This window comes from Oncorhynchus mykiss, chromosome 3 (genome assembly GCF_057628025.1).
Source record: "Oncorhynchus mykiss isolate SJ-2025 chromosome 3, ASM5762802v1, whole genome shotgun sequence".
Lineage (NCBI taxonomy): Eukaryota > Metazoa > Chordata > Actinopteri > Salmoniformes > Salmonidae > Oncorhynchus > Oncorhynchus mykiss.
In genome coordinates, this window is record NC_143024.1 from 6,600,001 (window position 1) to 6,620,720 (window position 20,720).

General features: G+C 46.3%; 1 protein-coding gene across 4 annotated transcripts in view; it reads right to left on the reverse strand.

The window, feature by feature from the left end:
• Nucleotides 1-20,720, reverse strand: part of LOC149984286 (oxysterol-binding protein-related protein 10-like) — a 113,128-nt gene that overhangs the window by 7,091 nt on the left and 85,317 nt on the right. For all 4 annotated transcript variants that reach the window (XM_090219737.1, XM_090219745.1, XM_090219749.1 and 1 more), the window contains one exon: nt 13,333-14,086. In XM_090219737.1, the coding sequence (XP_090075863.1) occupies nt 13,333-14,086 (754 nt within the window). The remainder of the gene's footprint in view (nt 1-13,332; nt 14,087-20,720) is intronic.

The following is a 20,720-nucleotide window of genomic DNA, read 5'->3' on the forward strand; positions in this document are numbered from 1 at the left end:
CTGGTTGTCTCCTCTCTGCTCCTCTCTCCGAGTCCTGTCCTGGTTCTCTCCTCTCTGCTCCTCTCTCTGAGTCCTGTCCTGGTTCTCTCCTCTCTGAGTCCTGTCCTGTCTCTCATCTCTCCTCTCTGTTATCTGTGTTACATCCAAAGTACTGCCCTGGCCCTCTCATCTCTCCTCTCTCTGAGTCCTGTCCTGTCCTGGTTCTCTCCTCTCTGAGTCCTGTCCTGTCTCTCATCTCTCCTCTCTGTTATCTGTGTTACATCCAAAGTACTGCCCTGGCCTGGTTCTCTCCTCTCTCTGAGCCCTGGCCTGGCCCTCTCATCTCTCCTCTCTCAGTACATTACATAAGAGACAGCTGGGTGAAATCTGCTGCGGGCAGAAACCCAGGTCTGACAGATCCACATCTGTCTCCCCAAGACAGGAGGGGGTGGAGGGGGGAGGGGTGGAGGGGGAGGGGAGAGAGGAGATGGCCCTGCCTCAGTGTCTTTCTGGAGGGGTGGAGGGGGGGAGATGGCCCTGCTTCAGTGTCTTTCTGGAGAGGTGGAGGGGGGAGGGGAGGGGGGGGGGGGGAGATGGCCCTGCCTCAGTGTCTTTATGGAGTGGGGAGGGGTGGAGGGGGAGAGGAGATGACCCTGCCTCAGTGTCTTTCTGGAGGGGTGGAGTGGGGAGGGGTGGAGGGGGAGAGGAGATGGCCCTGCCTCAGTGTCTTTCTGGAGGGGTGGAGGGGGGAGAGGACATGGCCCTGCCTCAGTGTCTTTCTGGAGGGGGGAGGGGTGGAGGGGGGAGTGGAGATGGCCCTGCCTCAGTGTCTTTCTGGAGGGGTGGAGGGGGGAGAGGAGATGGCCCTGCCTCAGTGTCTTTCTGGAGGGGTGGAGGGGGGAGGGGGGGAGTGGGAGAGGAGATGGCCCAAAAATCAGTGTCTTTCTGGAGGGGTGGAGGGGGGATGAGAGGGAGGGCCTGATGCATCTGTTTCCCAAATACAGGAAGGGTTGGGGCGGTCGGCACATTGCAGGAAGTGCTCAGTGAGAGGCTCTCGGCTCGCTAGCCTGGCAGCGCTATTGTGAGAATGTGTGAGAATGCCAGGTCAGCATTTCTTACTTAGAGTGCCCACATCACCTGCTGTCACAAACACACACCCACACACTCACCAGCATGCTAGCACACATGTACATGTGCACAATCACACACACACACACACACACACACACACACACACACACACACACACACACACACACACACACAGACACAGACACAAACACACAAACACACACACACACACACACACACACACACACACACACACACACACACACACACACACACACACACTTCCCTCACTGTCTGCCTGCCACACAAGGTTCGCTGCAAAGGATGCTGGGGGTAAACGACGAGGTGCGTTAGATGTCACCGAGTGACAGACAGTGGAGCCAATCCCCTGTCTCTATATCAGACTACCAGGTTGACCATCACAATCCCCTGTCTCTATAGCAGGCTACCAGGTTGACCATCACAATCCTCTGTATCAGACCATCACGTTGACCATCACAATCCTGTGTCTCTATATCAGACCACCACGTTGACCATCACAATCCCCTGTCTCTATATCAGGCTACCAGGTTGACCATCACAATCCTCTGTCTCTATATCAGGCTACCAGGTCTCTATATCAGGCTACCAGGTTGACCATCACAATCCCCTGTCTCTATATCAGACTACCAGGTTGACCATCACAATCCCCTGTCTCTATATCAGACTACCAGGTTGACCATCACAATCCCCTGTCTCTATATCAGACTACCAGGCTGAGCATCACAATCCTCTGTATCAGACTACCAGGTTGACCATCACAATCCCCTGTCTCTATATCAGGCTACCAGGTTGAGCATCACAATCCTCTGTATCAGACTACCAGGTTGACCATCACAATCCCCTGTCTCTATATCAGACTACCAGGTTGACCATCACAATCCTCTGTCTCTATATCAGACTACCAGGTTGACCATCACAATCCCCTGTCTCTATATCAGACTACCAGGTTGACCATCACAATCCCCTGTCTCTATATCAGACTACCAGGTTGACCATCACAATCCCCTGTCTCTATATCAGACTACCAGGTTGACCATCACAATCCCCTGTCTCTATATCAGACCACCAGGTTGACCATCACAATCCTCTGTCTCTATATCAGACTACCAGGTTGACCATCACAATCCCCTGTCTCTATATCAGACTACCAGGTCTCTATATCAGACTACCAGGTTGACCATCACAATCCCCTGTCTCTATATCAGACTACCAGGTCTCTATATCAGACTACCAGGTCTCTATATCAGACTACCAGGTCTCTATATCAGACTACCAGGTCTCTATATCAGACTACCAGGTCTCTATATCAGACTACCAGGTTGACCATCACAATCCCCTGTCTCTATATCAGACTACCAGGTCTCTATATCAGACTACCAGGTCTCTATATCAGACTACCAGGTCTCTATATCAGACTACCAGGTCTCTATATCAGACTACCAGGTCTCTATATCAGACTACCAGGTCTCTATATCAGACTAGCAGGTTGACCATCACAATCCCCTGTCTCTATATCAGACTACCAGGTCTCTATATCAGACTACCAGGTCTCTATATCAGACTACCAGGTCTCTATATCAGACTACCAGGTCTCTATATCAGACTACCAGGTTGACCATCACAATCCTCTGTCTCTATATCAGACTACCAGGTCTCTATATCAGACTACCAGGTCTCTATATCAGACTACCAGGTCTCTATATCAGACTACCAGGTTGACCATCACAATCCCCTGTCTCTATATCAGACTAGCAGGTTGACCATCACAATCCTCTGTCTCTATATCAGACTACCAGGTCTCTATATCAGACTACCAGGTCTCTATATCAGACTACCAGGTTGACCATCACAATCCCCTGTCTCTATATCAGACTACCAGGTTGACCATCACAATCCCCTGTCTCTATATCAGACTACCAGGTTGACCATCACAATCCCCTGTCTCTATATCAGACTACCAGGTCTCTATATCAGACTACCAGGTTGACCATCACAATCCCCTGTCTCTATATCAGACTACCAGGTTGACCATCACAATCCCCTGTCTCTATATCAGACTACCAGGTCTCTATATCAGACTACCAGGTTGACCATCACAATCCTCTATATCAGACTACCAGGTTGACCATCACAATCCCCTGTCTCTATATCAGACCACCAGGTTGACCATCACAATCCTCTGTCTCTTCAAGCGTCTGCTAAGTTCACACTTGTTGTATTCGGCGCACGTGACGAATAAAGTTTGAATTGATTTGACAACCACAACACACACCTCCCCATCACCCCCCCCCCCCCCCCCCCCCAACACACACACACCTCTACCATCACACACACACACACACACCACCCCCTCACCATATGTGTTCTCTCTCCTGGTTTTCATTAGCATATCTGCTATGACTCAGGGGGGAGACAAGGAGACCGTCCTCGTTAGTAATTCATGCTGTCCTAATTACTGAGAGGACTAATTGTCCGTGAGACTCAGGATAGCATAATGTCAGAAACTGCTTTGATAATCATTCAATTAAACAGACTTTATTACGAAGTGGAGAAGGGCTGAATCTGCTCAGTGTGTTCTGCAATATTAAAGACACAAATAAACGTTTTCAGGAATGTTTAGCTTTCGGTAAACAGTTGATCATCAAGAAGACATGTTTAGTCTGACGTCCCTCAGCGCTCTACACACAGTATCCAGAGGTACAACACACTACAGTCGTCCCTCAGCGCTCTACACACAGTATCCAGAGGTACAACACACTACAGTCCTCCCTCAGCGCTCTACACACAGTATCCAGAGGTACAACACACTACAGTCCTCCCTCAACGCTCTACACACAGTATCCAGAGGTACAACACACTACAGTCTTCCCTCAGCGCTCTACACACAGCATCCAGAGGTACAACACACTACAGTCGTCCCTCAGCGCTCTACACACAGTATCCAGAGGTACAACACACTACAGTCCTCCCTCAACGCTCTACACACAGTATCCAGAGGTACAACACACTACAGTCCTCCCTCAGCGCTCTACACACAGTATCCAGAGGTACAACACACTACAGTCCTCCCTCAGCGCTCTACACACAGTATCCAGAGGTACAACACACTACAGTCTTCCCTCAGCGCTCTACACACAGTATCCAGAGGTACAACACACTACAGTCTTCCCTCAGCGCTCTACACACAGTATCCAGAGGTACAACACACTACAGTCCTCCCTCAGCGCTCTACACACAGTATCCAGAGGTACAACACACTACAGTCCTCCCTCAGCGCTCTACACACAGTATCCAGAGGTACAACACACTACAGACCTCCCTCAGTGCTCTACACACAGTATCCAGAGGTACAACACACTACAGTCCTCCCTCAACGCTCTACACACAGTATCCAGAGGTACAACACACTACAGTCTTCCCTCAGCGCTCTACACACAGTATCCAGAGGTACAACACACTACAGTCCTCCCTCAGCGCTCTACACACAGTATCCAGAGGTACAACACACTACAGTCCTCCCTCAGCGCTCTACACACAGTATCCAGAGGTACAACACACTACAGTCTTCCCTCAGCGCTCTACACACAGTATCCAGAGGTACAACACACTACAGTCCTCCCTCAGCGCTCTACACACAGTATCCAGAGGTACAACACACTACAGTCTTCACTAAGAGTGGTACAACACACTACAGTCTTCACTAAGAGTGGTACAACACACTACAGTCCTCCCTCAGCGCTCTACACACAGTATCCAGAGGTACAACACACTACAGTCCTCCCTCAGCGCTCTACACACAGTATCCAGAGGTACAACACACTACAGACCTCCCTCAGCGCTCTACACACAGTATCCAGAGGTACAACACACTACAGTCATCCCTCAGCGCTCTACACACAGTATCCAGAGGTACAACACACTACAGTCTTCCCTCAGCGCTCTACACACAGTATCCAGAGGTACAACACACTACAGTCCTCCCTCAGCGCTCTACACACAGTATCCAGAGGTACAACACACTACAGTCCTCCCTCAGCGCTCTACACACAGTATCCAGAGGTACAACACACTACAGTCCTCCCTCAGCGCTCTACACACAGTATCCAGAGGTACAACACACTACAGTCCTCCCTCAGCGCTCTACACACAGTATCCAGAGGTACAACACACTACAGTCCTCCCTCAGCGCTCTACACACAGTATCCAGAGGTACAACACACTACAGTCTTCCCTCAGCGCTCTACACACAGTATCCAGAGGTACAACACACTACAGTCCTCCCTCAGCGCTCTACACACAGTATCCAGAGGTACAACACACTACAGTCCTCCCTCAGCGCTCTACACACAGTATCCAGAGGTACAACACACTACAGTCCTCCCTCAGCGCTCTACACACAGTATCCAGAGGTACAACACACTACAGTCCTCCCTCAGCGCTCTACACACAGTATCCAGAGGTACAACACACTACAGTCTTCCCTCAGCGCTCTACACACAGTATCCAGAGGTACAACACACTACAGTCCTCCCTCAGCGCTCTACACACAGTATCCAGAGGTACAACACACTACAGTCCTCCCTCAGCGCTCTACACACAGTATCCTGTGGTACAACACACTACAGTCTTCACTAAGAGAGGTACAACACACTACAGTCTTCACTAAGAGTGGTCCAACACACTACAGACCTCCCTCAGCGCTCTACACACAGTATCCAGAGGTACAACACACTACAGTCCTCCCTCAGCGCTCTACACACAGTATCCAGAGGTACAACACACTACAGTCCTCCCTCAGCGCTCTACACACAGTATCCAGAGGTACAACACACTACAGTCCTCCCTCAGCGCTCTACACACAGTATCCAGAGGTACAACACACTACAGTCCTCCCTCAGCGCTCTACACACAGTATCCAGAGGTACAACACACTACAGTCTTCCCTCAGTGCTCTACACACAGTATCCAGAGGTACAACACACTACAGTCCTCCCTCAGCGCTCTACACACAGTATCCTGTGGTACAACACACTACAGTCCTCCCTCAGCGCTCTACACACAGTATCCAGAGGTACAACACACTACAGTCCTCCCTCAGCGCTCTACACACAGTATCCAGAGGTACAACACACTACAGTCCTCCCTCAGCGCTCTACACACAGTATCCAGAGGTACAACACACTACAGTCTTCCCTCAGCACTCTACACACAGTATCCAGTGGTACAACACACTACAGTCCTCCCTCAGCGCTCTACACACAGTATCCAGAGGTACAACACACTACAGTCTTCCCTCAGCACTCTACACACAGTATCCAGAGGTACAACACACTACAGTCCTCCCTCAGCGCTCTACACACAGTATCCAGAGGTACAACACACTACAGTCCTCCCTCAGCGCTCTACACACAGTATCCAGAGGTACAACACGCTACAGTCTTCCCTCAGCGCTCTACACACAGTATCCAGAGGTACAACACAGTACAGTCCTCCCTCAGCGCTCTACACACAGTATCCAGAGGTACAACACACTACAGTCTTCCCTCAGCGCTCTACACACAGTATCCAGAGGTACAACACACTACAGTCCTCCCTCAGCGCTCTACACACAGTATCCAGAGGTACAACACACTACAGTCCTCCCTCAGCGCTCTACACACAGTATCCAGAGGTACAACACACTACAGTCTTCCCTCAGCGCTCTACACACAGTATCCAGAGGTACAACACACTACAGTCTTCCCTCAGCGCTCTACACACAGTATCCAGAGGTACAACACACTACAGTCCTCCCTCAGCGCTCTACACACAGTATCCAGAGGTACAACACACTACAGTCTTCCCTCAGCGCTCTACACACAGTATCCAGAGGTACAACACACTACAGACCTCCCTCAGCGCTCTACACACAGTATCCAGAGGTACAACACACTACAGTCTTCCCTCAGCGCTCTACACACAGTATCCAGAGGTACAACACACTACAGTCCTCCCTCAGCGCTCTACACACAGTATCCAGAGGTACAACACACTACAGTCCTCCCTCAGCACTCTACACACAGTATCCAGAGGTACAACACACTACAGTCTTCCCTCAGCGCTCTACACACAGTATCCAGAGGTACAACACACTACAGTCCTCCCTCAGCGCTCTACACACAGTATCCAGAGGTACAACACACTACAGTCCTCCCTCAGTGCTCTACACACAGTATCCAGAGGTACAACACACTACAGTCCTCCCTCAGCGCTCTACACACAGTATCCAGAGGTACAACACACTACAGTCCTCCCTCAGCGCTCTACACACAGTATCCAGAGGTACAACACACTACAGTCCTCCCTCAGCGCTCTACACACAGTATCCAGAGGTACAACACACTACAGTCCTCCCTCAGTGCTCTACACACAGTATCCAGAGGTACAACACACTACAGTCCTCCCTCAGCGCTCTACACACAGTATCCAGAGGTACAACACACTACAGTCCTCCCTCAGCGCTCTACACACAGTATCCAGAGGTACAACACACTACAGTCCTCCCTCAGTGCTCTACACACAGTATCCAGAGGTACAACACACTACAGTCCTCCCTCAGCGCTCTACACACAGTATCCAGTGGTACAACACACTACAGTCTTCACTAAGAGAAGTACAACACACTACAGTCTTCACTAAGAGTGGTCCAACACACTACAGTCTTCACTAAGAGTGGTACAACACACTACAGTCTTCACTAAGAGTGGTACAACACACTACAGTCTTCACTAAGAGTGGTACAACACACTACAGTCTTCACTAAGAGTGGTACAACACACTACAGTCTTCACTAAGAGAAGTACAACACACTACAGTCTTCACTAAGAGTGGTACAACACACTACAGTCATCACTAAAAGTGGTACAACACACTACAGTCTTCCCGAGTGGTACAACACACTACAGTCTTCCCGAGTGGTACAACACACTACAGTCTTCCCGAGTGGTACAACACACTACAGTCTTCCCGAGTGGTACAACACACTACAGTCTTCCCGAGTGGTACAACACACTACAGTCTTCCCGTGCTTCACTAAGAGTGGTATAAACACACTACAGTCTTCACTAAGAGTGGTACAACACACTACAGTCTTCACTAAGAGTGGTACAACACACTACAGTCTTCACTAAGAGTGGTACAACACACTACAGTCTTCACTAAGAGTGGTACAACACACTACAGTCTTCACTAAGAGTGGTACAACACACTACAGTCTTCACTAAGAGTGGTACAACACACTACAGTCTTCACTAAGAGTGGTACAACACACTACAGTCTTCACTAAGAGTGGTACAACACACTACAGTCTTCACTAAGAGTGGTACAACACACTACAGTCTTCACTAAGAGTGGTACAACACACTACAGTCTTCACTAAGAGTGGTACAACACACTACAGTCTTCACTAAGAGAAGTACAACACACTACAGTCTTCACTAAGAGTGGTACAACACACTACAGTCTTCACTAAGAGTGGTCCAACACACTACAGTCTTCACTAAGAGTGGTACAACACACTACAGTCTTCCCGTGCTTCACTAAGAGTGGTACAACACACTACAGTCTTCACTAAGAGTGGTACAACACACTACAGTCTTCACTAAGAGTGGTACAACACACTACAGTCTTCACTAAGAGTGGTACAACACACTACAGTCTTCACTAAGAGTGGTCCAACACACTACAGTCTTCCCGAGTGGTACAACACACTACAGTCTTCACTAAGAGTGGTACAACACACTACAGTCTTCCCGAGTGGTACAACACACTACAGTCTTCACTAAGAGTGGTACAACACACTACAGTCTTCACTAAGAGTGGTCCAACACACTACAGTCTTCACTAAGAGTGGTCCAACACACTACAGTCTTCACTAAGAGTGGTACAACACACTACAGTCCTCACTAAGAGTGGTCCAACACACTACAGTCTTCCCGGGTGGTACAACACACTACAGTCTTCACTAAGAGTGGTACAACACACTACAGTCTTCACTAAGAGTGGTCCAACACACTACAGTCTTCCCGAGTGGTCCAACACACTACAGTCTTCACTAAGAGTGGTACAACACACTACAGTCTTCACTAAGAGTGGTCCAACACACTACAGTCTTCCCGAGTGGTACAACACACTACAGTCTTCACTAAGAGTGGTACAACACACTACAGTCTTCACTAAGAGTGGTACAACACACTACAGTCTTCACTAAGAGTGGTACAACACACTACAGTCTTCACTAAGAGTGGTACAACACACTACAGTCTTCACTAAGAGTGGTACAACACACTACAGTCTTCACTAAGAGTGGTACAACACACTACAGTCTTCACTAAGAGAAGTACAACACACTACAGTCTTCACTAAGAGTGGTACAACACACTACAGTCTTCACTAAGAGTGGTCCAACACACTACAGTCTTCACTAAGAGTGGTACAACACACTACAGTCTTCCCGTGCTTCACTAAGAGTGGTACAACACACTACAGTCTTCACTAAGAGTGGTACAACACACTACAGTCTTCACTAAGAGTGGTACAACACACTACAGTCTTCACTAAGAGTGGTACAACACACTACAGTCTTCACTAAGAGTGGTCCAACACACTACAGTCTTCCCGACTGGTACAACACACTACAGTCTTCACTAAGAGTGGTACAACACACTACAGTCTTCCCGAGTGGTACAACACACTACAGTCTTCACTAAGAGTGGTACAACACACTACAGTCTTCACTAAGAGTGGTCCAACACACTACAGTCTTCACTAAGAGTGGTCCAACACACTACAGTCTTCACTAAGAGTGGTACAACACACTACCGTCCTCACTAAGAGTGGTCCAACACACTACAGTCTTCCCGAGTGGTACAACACACTACAGTCTTCACTAAGAGTGGTACAACACACTACAGTCTTCACTAAGAGTGGTCCAACACACTACAGTCTTCCCGAGTGGTCCAACACACTACAGTCTTCACTAAGAGTGGTACAACACACTACAGTCTTCACTAAGAGTGGTCCAACACACTACAGTCTTCCCGAGTGGTACAACACACTACAGTCTTCACTAAGAGTGGTACAACACACTACAGTCTTCACTAAGAGTGGTCCAACACACTACAGTCTTCCCGAGTGGTACAACACACTACAGTCTTCACTAAGAGTGGTACAACACACTACAGTCTTCACTAAGAGTGGTACAACACACTACAGTCTTCACTAAGAGTGGTACAACACACTACAGTCTTCACTAAGAGTGGTCCAACACACTACAGTCTTCCCGAGTGGTACAACACACTACAGTCTTCACTAAGAGTGGTACAACACACTACAGTCTTCCCGAGTGGTACAACACACTACAGTCTTCACTAAGAGTGGTACAACACACTACAGTCTTCACTAAGAGTGGTCCAACACACTACAGTCTTCACTAAGAGTGGTCCAACACACTACAGTCTTCACTAAGAGTGGTACAACACACTACCGTCCTCACTAAGAGTGGTCCAACACACTACAGTCTTCCCGAGTGGTACAACACACTACAGTCTTCACTAAGAGTGGTACAACACACTACAGTCTTCACTAAGAGTGGTCCAACACACTACAGTCTTCCCGAGTGGTCCAACACACTACAGTCTTCACTAAGAGTGGTACAACACACTACAGTCTTCACTAAGAGTGGTCCAACACACTACAGTCTTCCCGAGTGGTACAACACACTACAGTCTTCACTAAGAGTGGTACAACACACTACAGTCTTCACTAAGAGTGGTCCAACACACTACAGTCTTCCCGAGTGGTACAACACACTACAGTCTTCACTAAGAGTGGTACAACACACTACAGTCTTCACTAAGAGTGGTACAACACACTACAGTCTTCACTAAGAGTGGTACAACACACTACAGTCTTCACTAAGAGTGGTCCAACACACTACAGTCTTCACTAAGAGTGGTACAACACACTACAGTCTTCACTAAGAGTGGTACAACGCACTACAGTCTTCACTAAGAGTGGTACAACACACTACAGTCTTCACTAAGAGTGGTACAACACACTACAGTCTTCACTAAGAGTGGTACAACACACTACAGTCTTCACTAAGAGTGGTACAACACACTACAGTCTTCACTAAGAGTGGTCCAACACACTACAGTCTTCCCGAGTGGTACAACACACTACAGTCTTCACTAAGAGTGGTACAACACACTACAGTCTTCACTAAGAGTGGTCCAACACACTACAGTCTTCACTAAGAGTGGTACAACACACTACAGTCTTCCCGTGCTTCACTAAGAGTGGTACAACACACTACAGTCTTCCCGTGCTTCACTAAGAGTGGTACAACACACTACAGTCTTCCCGTGCTTCACTAAGAGTGGTACAACACACTACAGTCTTCACTAAGAGTGGTACAACACACTACAGTCTTCACTAAGAGTGGTACAACACACTACAGTCTTCCCGTGCTTCACCTGCTCGACGGGACACTGCCAGTCAGCCAATTATATGCTACTTTCAATCCTAATGCGATTACTTTGGATTAAAACAAGACACTAAAGCCTAAAACTCCTTTAAACTCTAATTAAACCCTGGAATGTGATTAAGGAACTTTAAAAACAGAGAGTTGACACAAGCTTTCAGTCAGTCACCTCTTATCAACCGTAGACTGTCTGGACCTGTCATCGATGTTATTACTGTACAGTACCTGACGGATCACCAACGGCAACATAACAAACACTATTATAACAGTCACACGTTTCATACAGGATCCATGACTACCATGACGGATCACCAACGGCAACATAACAAACACTAATTTGGGTCTTACCAGGGTTTCTCTGTCAGGTCACATTGTTAGTTAAAACTCCTGGTTCCAGTCATAACTAAGTTAGCTGTGTCTGTCAACAGTTCCAGAACACTAACACCTACCTAGAACTACAGTAGCTGTCTGTCAACAGTTCCAGAACACTAACACCTACCTAGAACTACAGTAGCTGTCTGTCAACAGTTCCAGAACACTAACACCTACCTAGAACTACAGTAGCTGTCTGTCAACAGTTCCAGAACACCAACACCTACCTAAAACTACAGTAGCTGTGTCTGTCAACAGTTCCAGAACACTAACACCTACCTAGAACTACAGTAGCTGTATCTGTCAACAGTTCCAGAACACCAACACCTACCTAAAACTACAGTAGCTGTGTCTGTCAACAGTTCCAGAACACTAACACCTACCTAGAACTACAGTTAGGCGCTGTACACTGTAACCCCTAGTCATAACTACTGTATAGCTGGCTCTCAGTAGGTGCTGTACACTGTAACCCCTAGTCATAACTACTGTATAGCTGGCTCTCAGTAGGTGCTGTTCACTGTAACCCCTATTCATAACTACTGTATAGCTGGCTCTCAGTAGGTGCTGTTCACTGTAACCCCTAGTCATAAGTACTGTATAGCTGGCTCTCAGTAGGTGCTGTACACTGTAACCCCTAGTCATAACTACTGTATAGCTGGCTCTCAGTAGGTACTGTAACTCCTAGTCATAACTACTGTATAGCTGGCTCTCAGTAGGTACTGTAACCCCTAGTCATAGCTACTTTATAGCTGGCTCTCAGTAAGTGCTGTAACCCCTAGTCATAGCTACTGTATAGCTGGCTCTCAGTGAGGTACTGTAACCCCTAGTCATAGCTACTGTATAGCTGGCTCTCAGTAGGTGCTGAACACTGTAACCCCTAGTCATAACTACTGTATAGCTGGCTCTCAGTAGGTACTGTAACACCTAGTTATAACTACTGTATTGCTGGCTCTCAGTATGTGCTGTTCACTGTAACCCCTAGTCATAACTACTGTATAGCTGGCTCTCAGTAGGTGCTGTACACTGTAACCCCTAGTCATAACTACTGTATAGCTGGCTCTCAGTAGGTGCTGTACACTGTAACCCCTAGTTATAACTACTGTATAGCTGGCTCTCAGTAGGTGCTGTACACTGTAAGCCCTAGTCATAACTACTGTCTAGCTGGCTCTCAGTGGGTGCTGTTCACTGTAACCTCTAGTCATAACTACTGTATAGCTGGCTCTCAGTAGGTGCTGTTCACTGTAACCCCTAGTAATAACTACTGTATAGCTGGCTATCAGTAGGTGCTGTTCACTGTAACCCCTAGTAACAGTAGTAACAAACTAGTCCTAACTAGTAATGCTCACCTTCCCCGACCATAGACACTCCGATGGACATGCCCATGAACTTGCTTCGGGTCCAGACGTGGGTGTTGACGCACATGTTCCTCTCTTTACACTCGCAGTAGAACCCAGTGACGGGTGGGTGGTGTGACACCTGCTCCGCCACGAACCTTACCCGGTAACAGTCCTCTGTCTGAGCACCCCCGCCCTCCGTCCCTGTCCGGCAGGAGGCTCTAGAGGAAGAGGCGGGGTTAGGGGAAGAGCCTCTAGAGGAAGAGGCGGGGTTAGAGGAAGAGCCTCTAGATGAACAGGCGGGTTTAGGGGAAGAGCCTCTAGAGGAAGAGGCGGGGTTAGGGGAAGAGCCTCTAGAGGAAGAGGCGGGGTTAGGGGAAGAGCCTCTAGAGGAAGAGGCGGGGTTAGAGGAGGAGGCGGGGTTAGGGGAAGAGCCTCTAGAGGAAGAGGCGGGGTTAGGGGCGGGGTTTGAAGTGGGTGTCGTGTTAGGGACGGAGCTCATGGTCCTCAGTGGGTGGACTCTCTCTCGGGGGACGTCCCAGGAACACCTGAAACTCTCTCCCAGGATGGGGTTGTAGGGTTTCTTGGCCACGGCACCCTTGCGCCCCTCGTGAAAGGCGGTCAGGTAGTATTCCACGAATCGGACGATGCGCTCCTCTGGGGTGGTTCCCATGGTGATGGTCAGGAACATGTCTGGGTGAGCCATGAAGTTAGCGTACATCTCTAGGAGGGAACGCTTCTCCAGGATAAAGGTAGGGAGTACCACCTGTAGAAAGGAGAAGGAGAGAGAGAGGAGAGAGAGGAGAGAGAGGAGAGAGAGAGAAGAAGGAGAGGGAGACAGAGAGAGGAAGGAGAGGGAGAGAGAGAGAGAGAGGAAGGAGAAAGAGAGAGAGAGGAAGGTGAAGGAGAGAGAGAGAGAGAGAGAGAGAGGAAGGAGAGAGAGAGAGAGGAAGGAGAAAGAGAGAGAGAGGAAGGTGAAGGAGAGAGAGAGAGAGAGGAAGGTGAAAGAGAGAGAGGACAGCAACACAATTAGACCCAACCAAATAATGAGAAAACAAAAAGATAATTACTTGACACATTGGAAAGAATTAACAAAAAAACCCAGAGCAAATTACAATGCTATTTGGCCCTAAACAGAGAGTACACAGAGGCAGAATACCTGACCACTGTGACTGACCCAAACTTAAGGAAAGCTTTGACTAAGTACAGACTCAGTGAGCATAGCCTTGCTATTGAGAAAGGCCGTTAGGAAAGCTTTGACTAAGTACAGAATCAGTAAGCATAACCTTGCTATTGAAAGGCCGCCGTAGGCAGACATGCCTCTCAAGAGAAGACAGGCTATGGGCACACTGCCCACAAACTGATTTGTGACCTGTTGCCACGAGAGAAGGGCAACCAGTGAAGAACACACACCATTGTAAATACAACCCATATTTATGCTTATTTATTTTCTCCCTTTTGTACTTTAAATATTTGGACATAATATGACATTAGAAATGTCTTCATTCTTTTGGAATTTGTTTAGTGTAATGTTTAATGTTATTGTATATTTCACTTATGTTTGTTATCTACATCAGCTTTGGCAATGTTAGCATATGTTTCCCATGCCAATAAAGCCCTTAAATTGAAATGGAAATGTAATTAAGAGAGAGAAAGAAAAAGACAGAGATTATTGCTTATTGGGAAACACAAGCAGAAACACAAAGCAAAATGCAGTGCTACCTGGCCCTAAATCGACAGTACACCGTGGCTAACTATTTGACCATGGTTACTGATCAAAACCTTAGAAAAACCTTGACAAAGTACAGGCTCAGTGAGCACAGCCTTGCCATTGAGAAGGGTAGACACAGGAAAACCTGGCTCCCTGTAGAGGAAAGGCTGTGCAACCACTGCACCACAGCAGAACCTGAGATGGAGCTGCATTTCCTGACAAATGTTTTTTTTTTTATAGAGAGAGAGAGAGAAAGAGGTGTGTGTGAGAGAGAGAGAGGGAGAGAAGAGAGAGAGAGAGAAATAGAGGTGTGAGAGAGAGAGAGAGAGAGGGAGAGAGAGAGAGAGAGAGAGAGAGAGAGAGAGAGAGAGAGAGAGAGAGAAATAGAAGTGAGTGAGAGAGAGGGAGAGAGAGAGAAATAGAGGTGTGAGAGAGAGAGAGAGAGAGGGAGAGAGAGAGAGAGAGAGAGCGAGAGAGAAATAGAGGTGAGAGAGAGAGAGAGAGAGAGAGAGAGAGAGAGAGAGAGGGGGAGAGAGAGAGAGACAGAGAGAGCGAGAAATAGAGGTGTGAGAGAGAGAGGGAGAGAGAGAGAGAAATAGAAGTGAGTGAGAGAGAGGGAGAGAGAGAGAGCGAGAGAGAAATAGAGGTGAGAGAGAGAGAGAGAGAGAGAGAGAGAGAGAGAGAGAGAGAGAGAGAGAGAGAGAGAGAAATATACGTGAGTGAGAGAGAGGGAGAGAGAGAGAGAGAGAGAGAGAGAAATAGAGGTGAGGGAGAAATGGAAAAGAAATGGAATTGAGTCCCTCTCCGTCCATTCCTGTGGAGAATAAAATATATTAATCACAGACTGGTCTGTGGTGATATTTACTTATCAAATAGGCTCAGTCTGATTTGTTTGCAGTACTTAAAAGTAATGAGCTTACAAAAAAAACACACACACATACTGTACACACACACACACATACTGTACACACACAAACATACTGTACACACACACACTGTACACACACACTGTCCACACACACTGTCCACACACTCTGTACACACACACACACACACACACTGTACATACACTGTACACACACACACACACACACACACACACACACACACACACACACACACACACACACACACACACACACACACACACACACATCCTGCTAGGAGAGGGCTGTCTGGTGTGTATTAATAACCCAGTACATTGTGATGTCTGACTGATGACGTACATGCTGGTCCCATGTGGATCCACATCAGGCCTCTGTAATGGCCCGTCCCCCATCCACATCAGGCCTATCAGGGATGTACATGCTGGTCCCCTGTGGATCCACATCAGGCCTATCAGGGATGTACATGCTGGTCCCCTGTGGATCCACATCAGGCCTATCAGGGATGTACATGCTGGTCCCCTGTGGATCCACATCAGGCCTATCAGGGATGTACATGCTGGTCCCCTGTGAATCCACATCAGGCCTATCAGGGATGTACATGCTGGTCCCCTGTGGATCCACATCAGGCCTATCAGGGATGTACATGCTGGTCCCCTGTGGATCCACATCAGGCCTATCAGGGATGTACATGCTGGTCCCCTGTGGATCCACATCAGGCCTATCAGGGATGTACATGCTGGTCCCCTGTGGATCCACATCAGGCCTATCAGGGATGTACATGCTGGTCCCCTGTGGATCCACATCAGGCCTATCAGGGATGTACATGCTGGTCCCCTGTGGATCCACATCAGGCCTATCAGGGATGTACATGCTGGTCCCCTGTGGATCCACATCAGGCCTATCAGGGATGTACATGCTGGTCCCCTGTGAATCCACATCAGGCCTATCAGGGATGTACATGCTGGTCCCCTGTGGATCCACATCAGGCCTATCAGGGATGTACATGCTGGTCCCCTGTGGATCCACATCAGGCCTATCAGGGATGTACATGCTGGTCCCCTGTGGATCCACATCAGGCCTATCAGGGATGTACATGCTGGTCCCCTGTGAATCCACATCAGGCCTATCAGGGATGTGGCCCAAAATGGAAACCTATTTTTCCCTAGTACACTACTATTTCACCAGAGAGCCCTAAAGGGTAGACAATTGGGACACAGCCCAGACCCCACTATCAGAAACATCAGTCTCTGCCAAACATCATTATCCTCATCAACAGCCTCCGTGGTCTGGAACATTACAGACAGCCAGAAAGAGATAAAACACCTGGATCCATCTCTACTGAGAACAGCTGTTATTACACCAGTTAACACAGTAGTTTACAAACCAGTTAACACAGTAGTTTACACCAGTTAACACAGTAGTTTACACACCATTTAACACAGTAGTTTACACACCAGTTAAAGCAATAGTTTACACACCAGTTAACGCAATAGTTTACACACCAGTTAACGCAATAGTTTACACACCATTTAACGCAATAGTTTACACACCATTTAACACAGTAGTTTACATCAGTTAACACAGTATTTTAAACACCAGTTAACACAGTAGTTAACACACACGTTAACAGAGTAGTTAACACACCAGTTAACGCATTAGTTTACACCAGGCAACACATTAATTTCCATACCAGTTAACACAGTAGTTTATATCAGGCAACACAGCAGTTTACACACCAGTTAACAATGTAGTTTACACCAGGCAACACAGTAGTTCACACCAGTTACCACAGTAGTTTATCAGTTAACACAGTAGTTTACACACCAGGCAACACAGTAGTTTACACCAGTTACCACAGTAGTTTATCAGTTAACACGGTAGTTTACACACCAGTTAACACAGTAGTTTACACCAGTTAACACAGTAGTTTACACACCAGTTAACACAGTAGTTTACACACCAGTTAACACAGGAGTTTACACACCAGTTAACACAGTAGTTTACACACCAGTTAACACAGTAGTTTACACACCAGTTAACACAGTAGTTTACACACCAGTTAACACAGTAGTTTACACACCAGTTAACACAGTAGTTTACACACCAGTTAACACAGTAGTTTACACCAGTTAACACAGTAGTTTACACCAGTTAACACAGTAGTTTACACACCAGTTAACACAGTAGTTTACACCAGTTAACACAGTAGTTTACAACAGTTAACACAGGAGTTTACACACCAGTTAACACAGTAGTTTACACACCAGTTAACACAGGAGTTTACACACCAGTTAACACAGTAGTTTACACACCAGTTAACACAGTAGTTTACACACCAGTTAACACAGGAGTTTACACACCAGTTAACACAGTAGTTTACACACCAGTTAACACAGTAGTTTACACACCAGTTAACACAGTAGTTTACACACCAGTTAACACAGGAGTTTACACACCAGTTAACACAGTAGTTTACACACCAGTTAACACAGTAGTTTACACACCAGTTAACACGTGGGTTTACACACCAGTTAACACAGTAGTTTACACACCAGTTAACACAGTAGTTTACACACCAGTTAACACAGTAGTTTACACCAGTTAACACAGTCGTTTACACCAGTTAACACAGTAGTTTACACACCAGTTAACACAGTAGTTTACACCAGTTAACACAGTAGTTTACAACAGTTAACACAGTAGTTTACACCAGTTAACACAGTAGTTTACACACCAGTTAACACAGGAGTTTACACACCAGTTAACACAGTAGTTTACACACCAGTTAACACAGTAGTTTACACACCAGTTAACACGTGGGTTTACACACCAGTTAACACAGTAGTTTACACACCAGTTAACACAGTAGTTTACACACCAGTTAACACAGTAGTTTACACCAGTTAACACAGTCGTTTACACCAGTTAACACAGTAGTTTACACACCAGTTAACACAGTAGTTTACACCAGTTAACACAGTAGTTTACAACAGTTAACACAGTAGTTTACAACAGTTAACACAGTAGTTTACACCAGTAAACACAGTAGTTTACACCAGTAAACACAGTAGTTTACACCAGTTAACACAGTAGTTTACACCAGTTAACACAGTAGTTTACACACCAGTTAACACAGTAGTTTACACCAGTTAACACAGTAGTTTACAACAGTTAACACAGTAGTTTACACCAGTTAACACAGTAGTTTACACCAGTAAACACAGTAGTTTACACCAGTAAACACAGTAGTTTACACCAGTTAACACAGTAGTTTACACTAGTAAACACAGTAGTTTACACCAGTTAATACAGTAGTTTACACACCAGTTACCACATTAGTTTACACCAGTTACCACAGTAGTTTACACCAGTTACCATAGTAGTTCATCAGTTAACACAGTAGTTTACACACCAGTTCCCACAGTAGTTTACACACCAGTTACCACAGTAGTTTAACCAGTTACCATAGTAGTTTACACCAGTTAACACAGTAGTTTACACACAAGTTCTCACAGTAGTTTACACACCAGTTACCACAGTAGTTTAACCAGTTACCACAGTAGTTTACACCAGTTACCACAGTAGTTTACACCAGTTAATACAGTAGTTTAACCAGTTACCACAGTAGTTTACACCAGTTACCACAGTAGTTTAAACCAGTAACCACAGTAGTTTACACCAGTTACCACAGTAGTTTACACCAGTTACCACAGTAATTTACACCAGTTACCACGGTAGTTTAAACCAGTTACCACAGTAGTTTACACCAGTTACCACAGTAGTTTACACCAGTTACCACAGTAGTTTAAACCAGTTACCACAGTAGTTTACACCAGTTACCACAGTAGTTTACACCAGTTACCACAGTAGTTTACACCAGTTACCACAGTAGTTTACACCAGTTACCACAGTAGTTTACACCAGTTACCACAGTAGTTTACACCAGTTACCACAGTAGTTTACACCAGTTAACACAGTAGTTTAGCAGTTAACACAGTAGTTTAGCAGTTAACACAGTAGTTTACACCAGTTATCACAGTAGTTTAACAGTTAACACAGTAGTTTACACCAGTTATCACAGTAGTTTAGCAGTTAACACAGTAGTTTAGCAGTTAACACAGTAGTTTACACCAGTTATCACAGTAGTTTAACAGTTAACACAGTAGTTTACACCAGTTATCACAGTAGTTTAGCAGTTAACACAGTAGTTTACACACCAGTTACCACAGTAGATTACATCAGTTACCACAGTAGTTTACACATCAGTTACTACAGTAGTTTATATCAGTTACCACAGTAGTTTATATCAGTTACCACAGTAGTTTACACACCAGTTAACACAGTAGTTTACATCAGTTACCACAGTAGTTTACACATCAGTTACCACAGTAGTTTACACACCAGTTATCACAGTAGTTTAGCAGTTAACACAGTAGTTTACACATCAGTTACCACAGTAGTTTATATCAGTTACCACAGTAGTTTATATCAGTTACCACAGTAGTTTACACACCAGTTACCACAGTAGATTACATCAGTTACCACAGTAGTTTACACATCAGTTACCACAGTAGTTTATATCAGTTACCACAGTAGTTTATATCAGTTACCACAGTAGTTTACACACCAGTTAACACAGTAGTTTACATCAGTTACCACAGTAGTTTACACATCAGTTACCACAGTAGTTTACACACCAGTTATCACAGTAGTTTAGCAGTTAACACAGTAGTTTACACCAGTTATCACAGTAGTTTAGCAGTTAACACAATAGTTTACACACCAGTTAACACAGTAGTTTA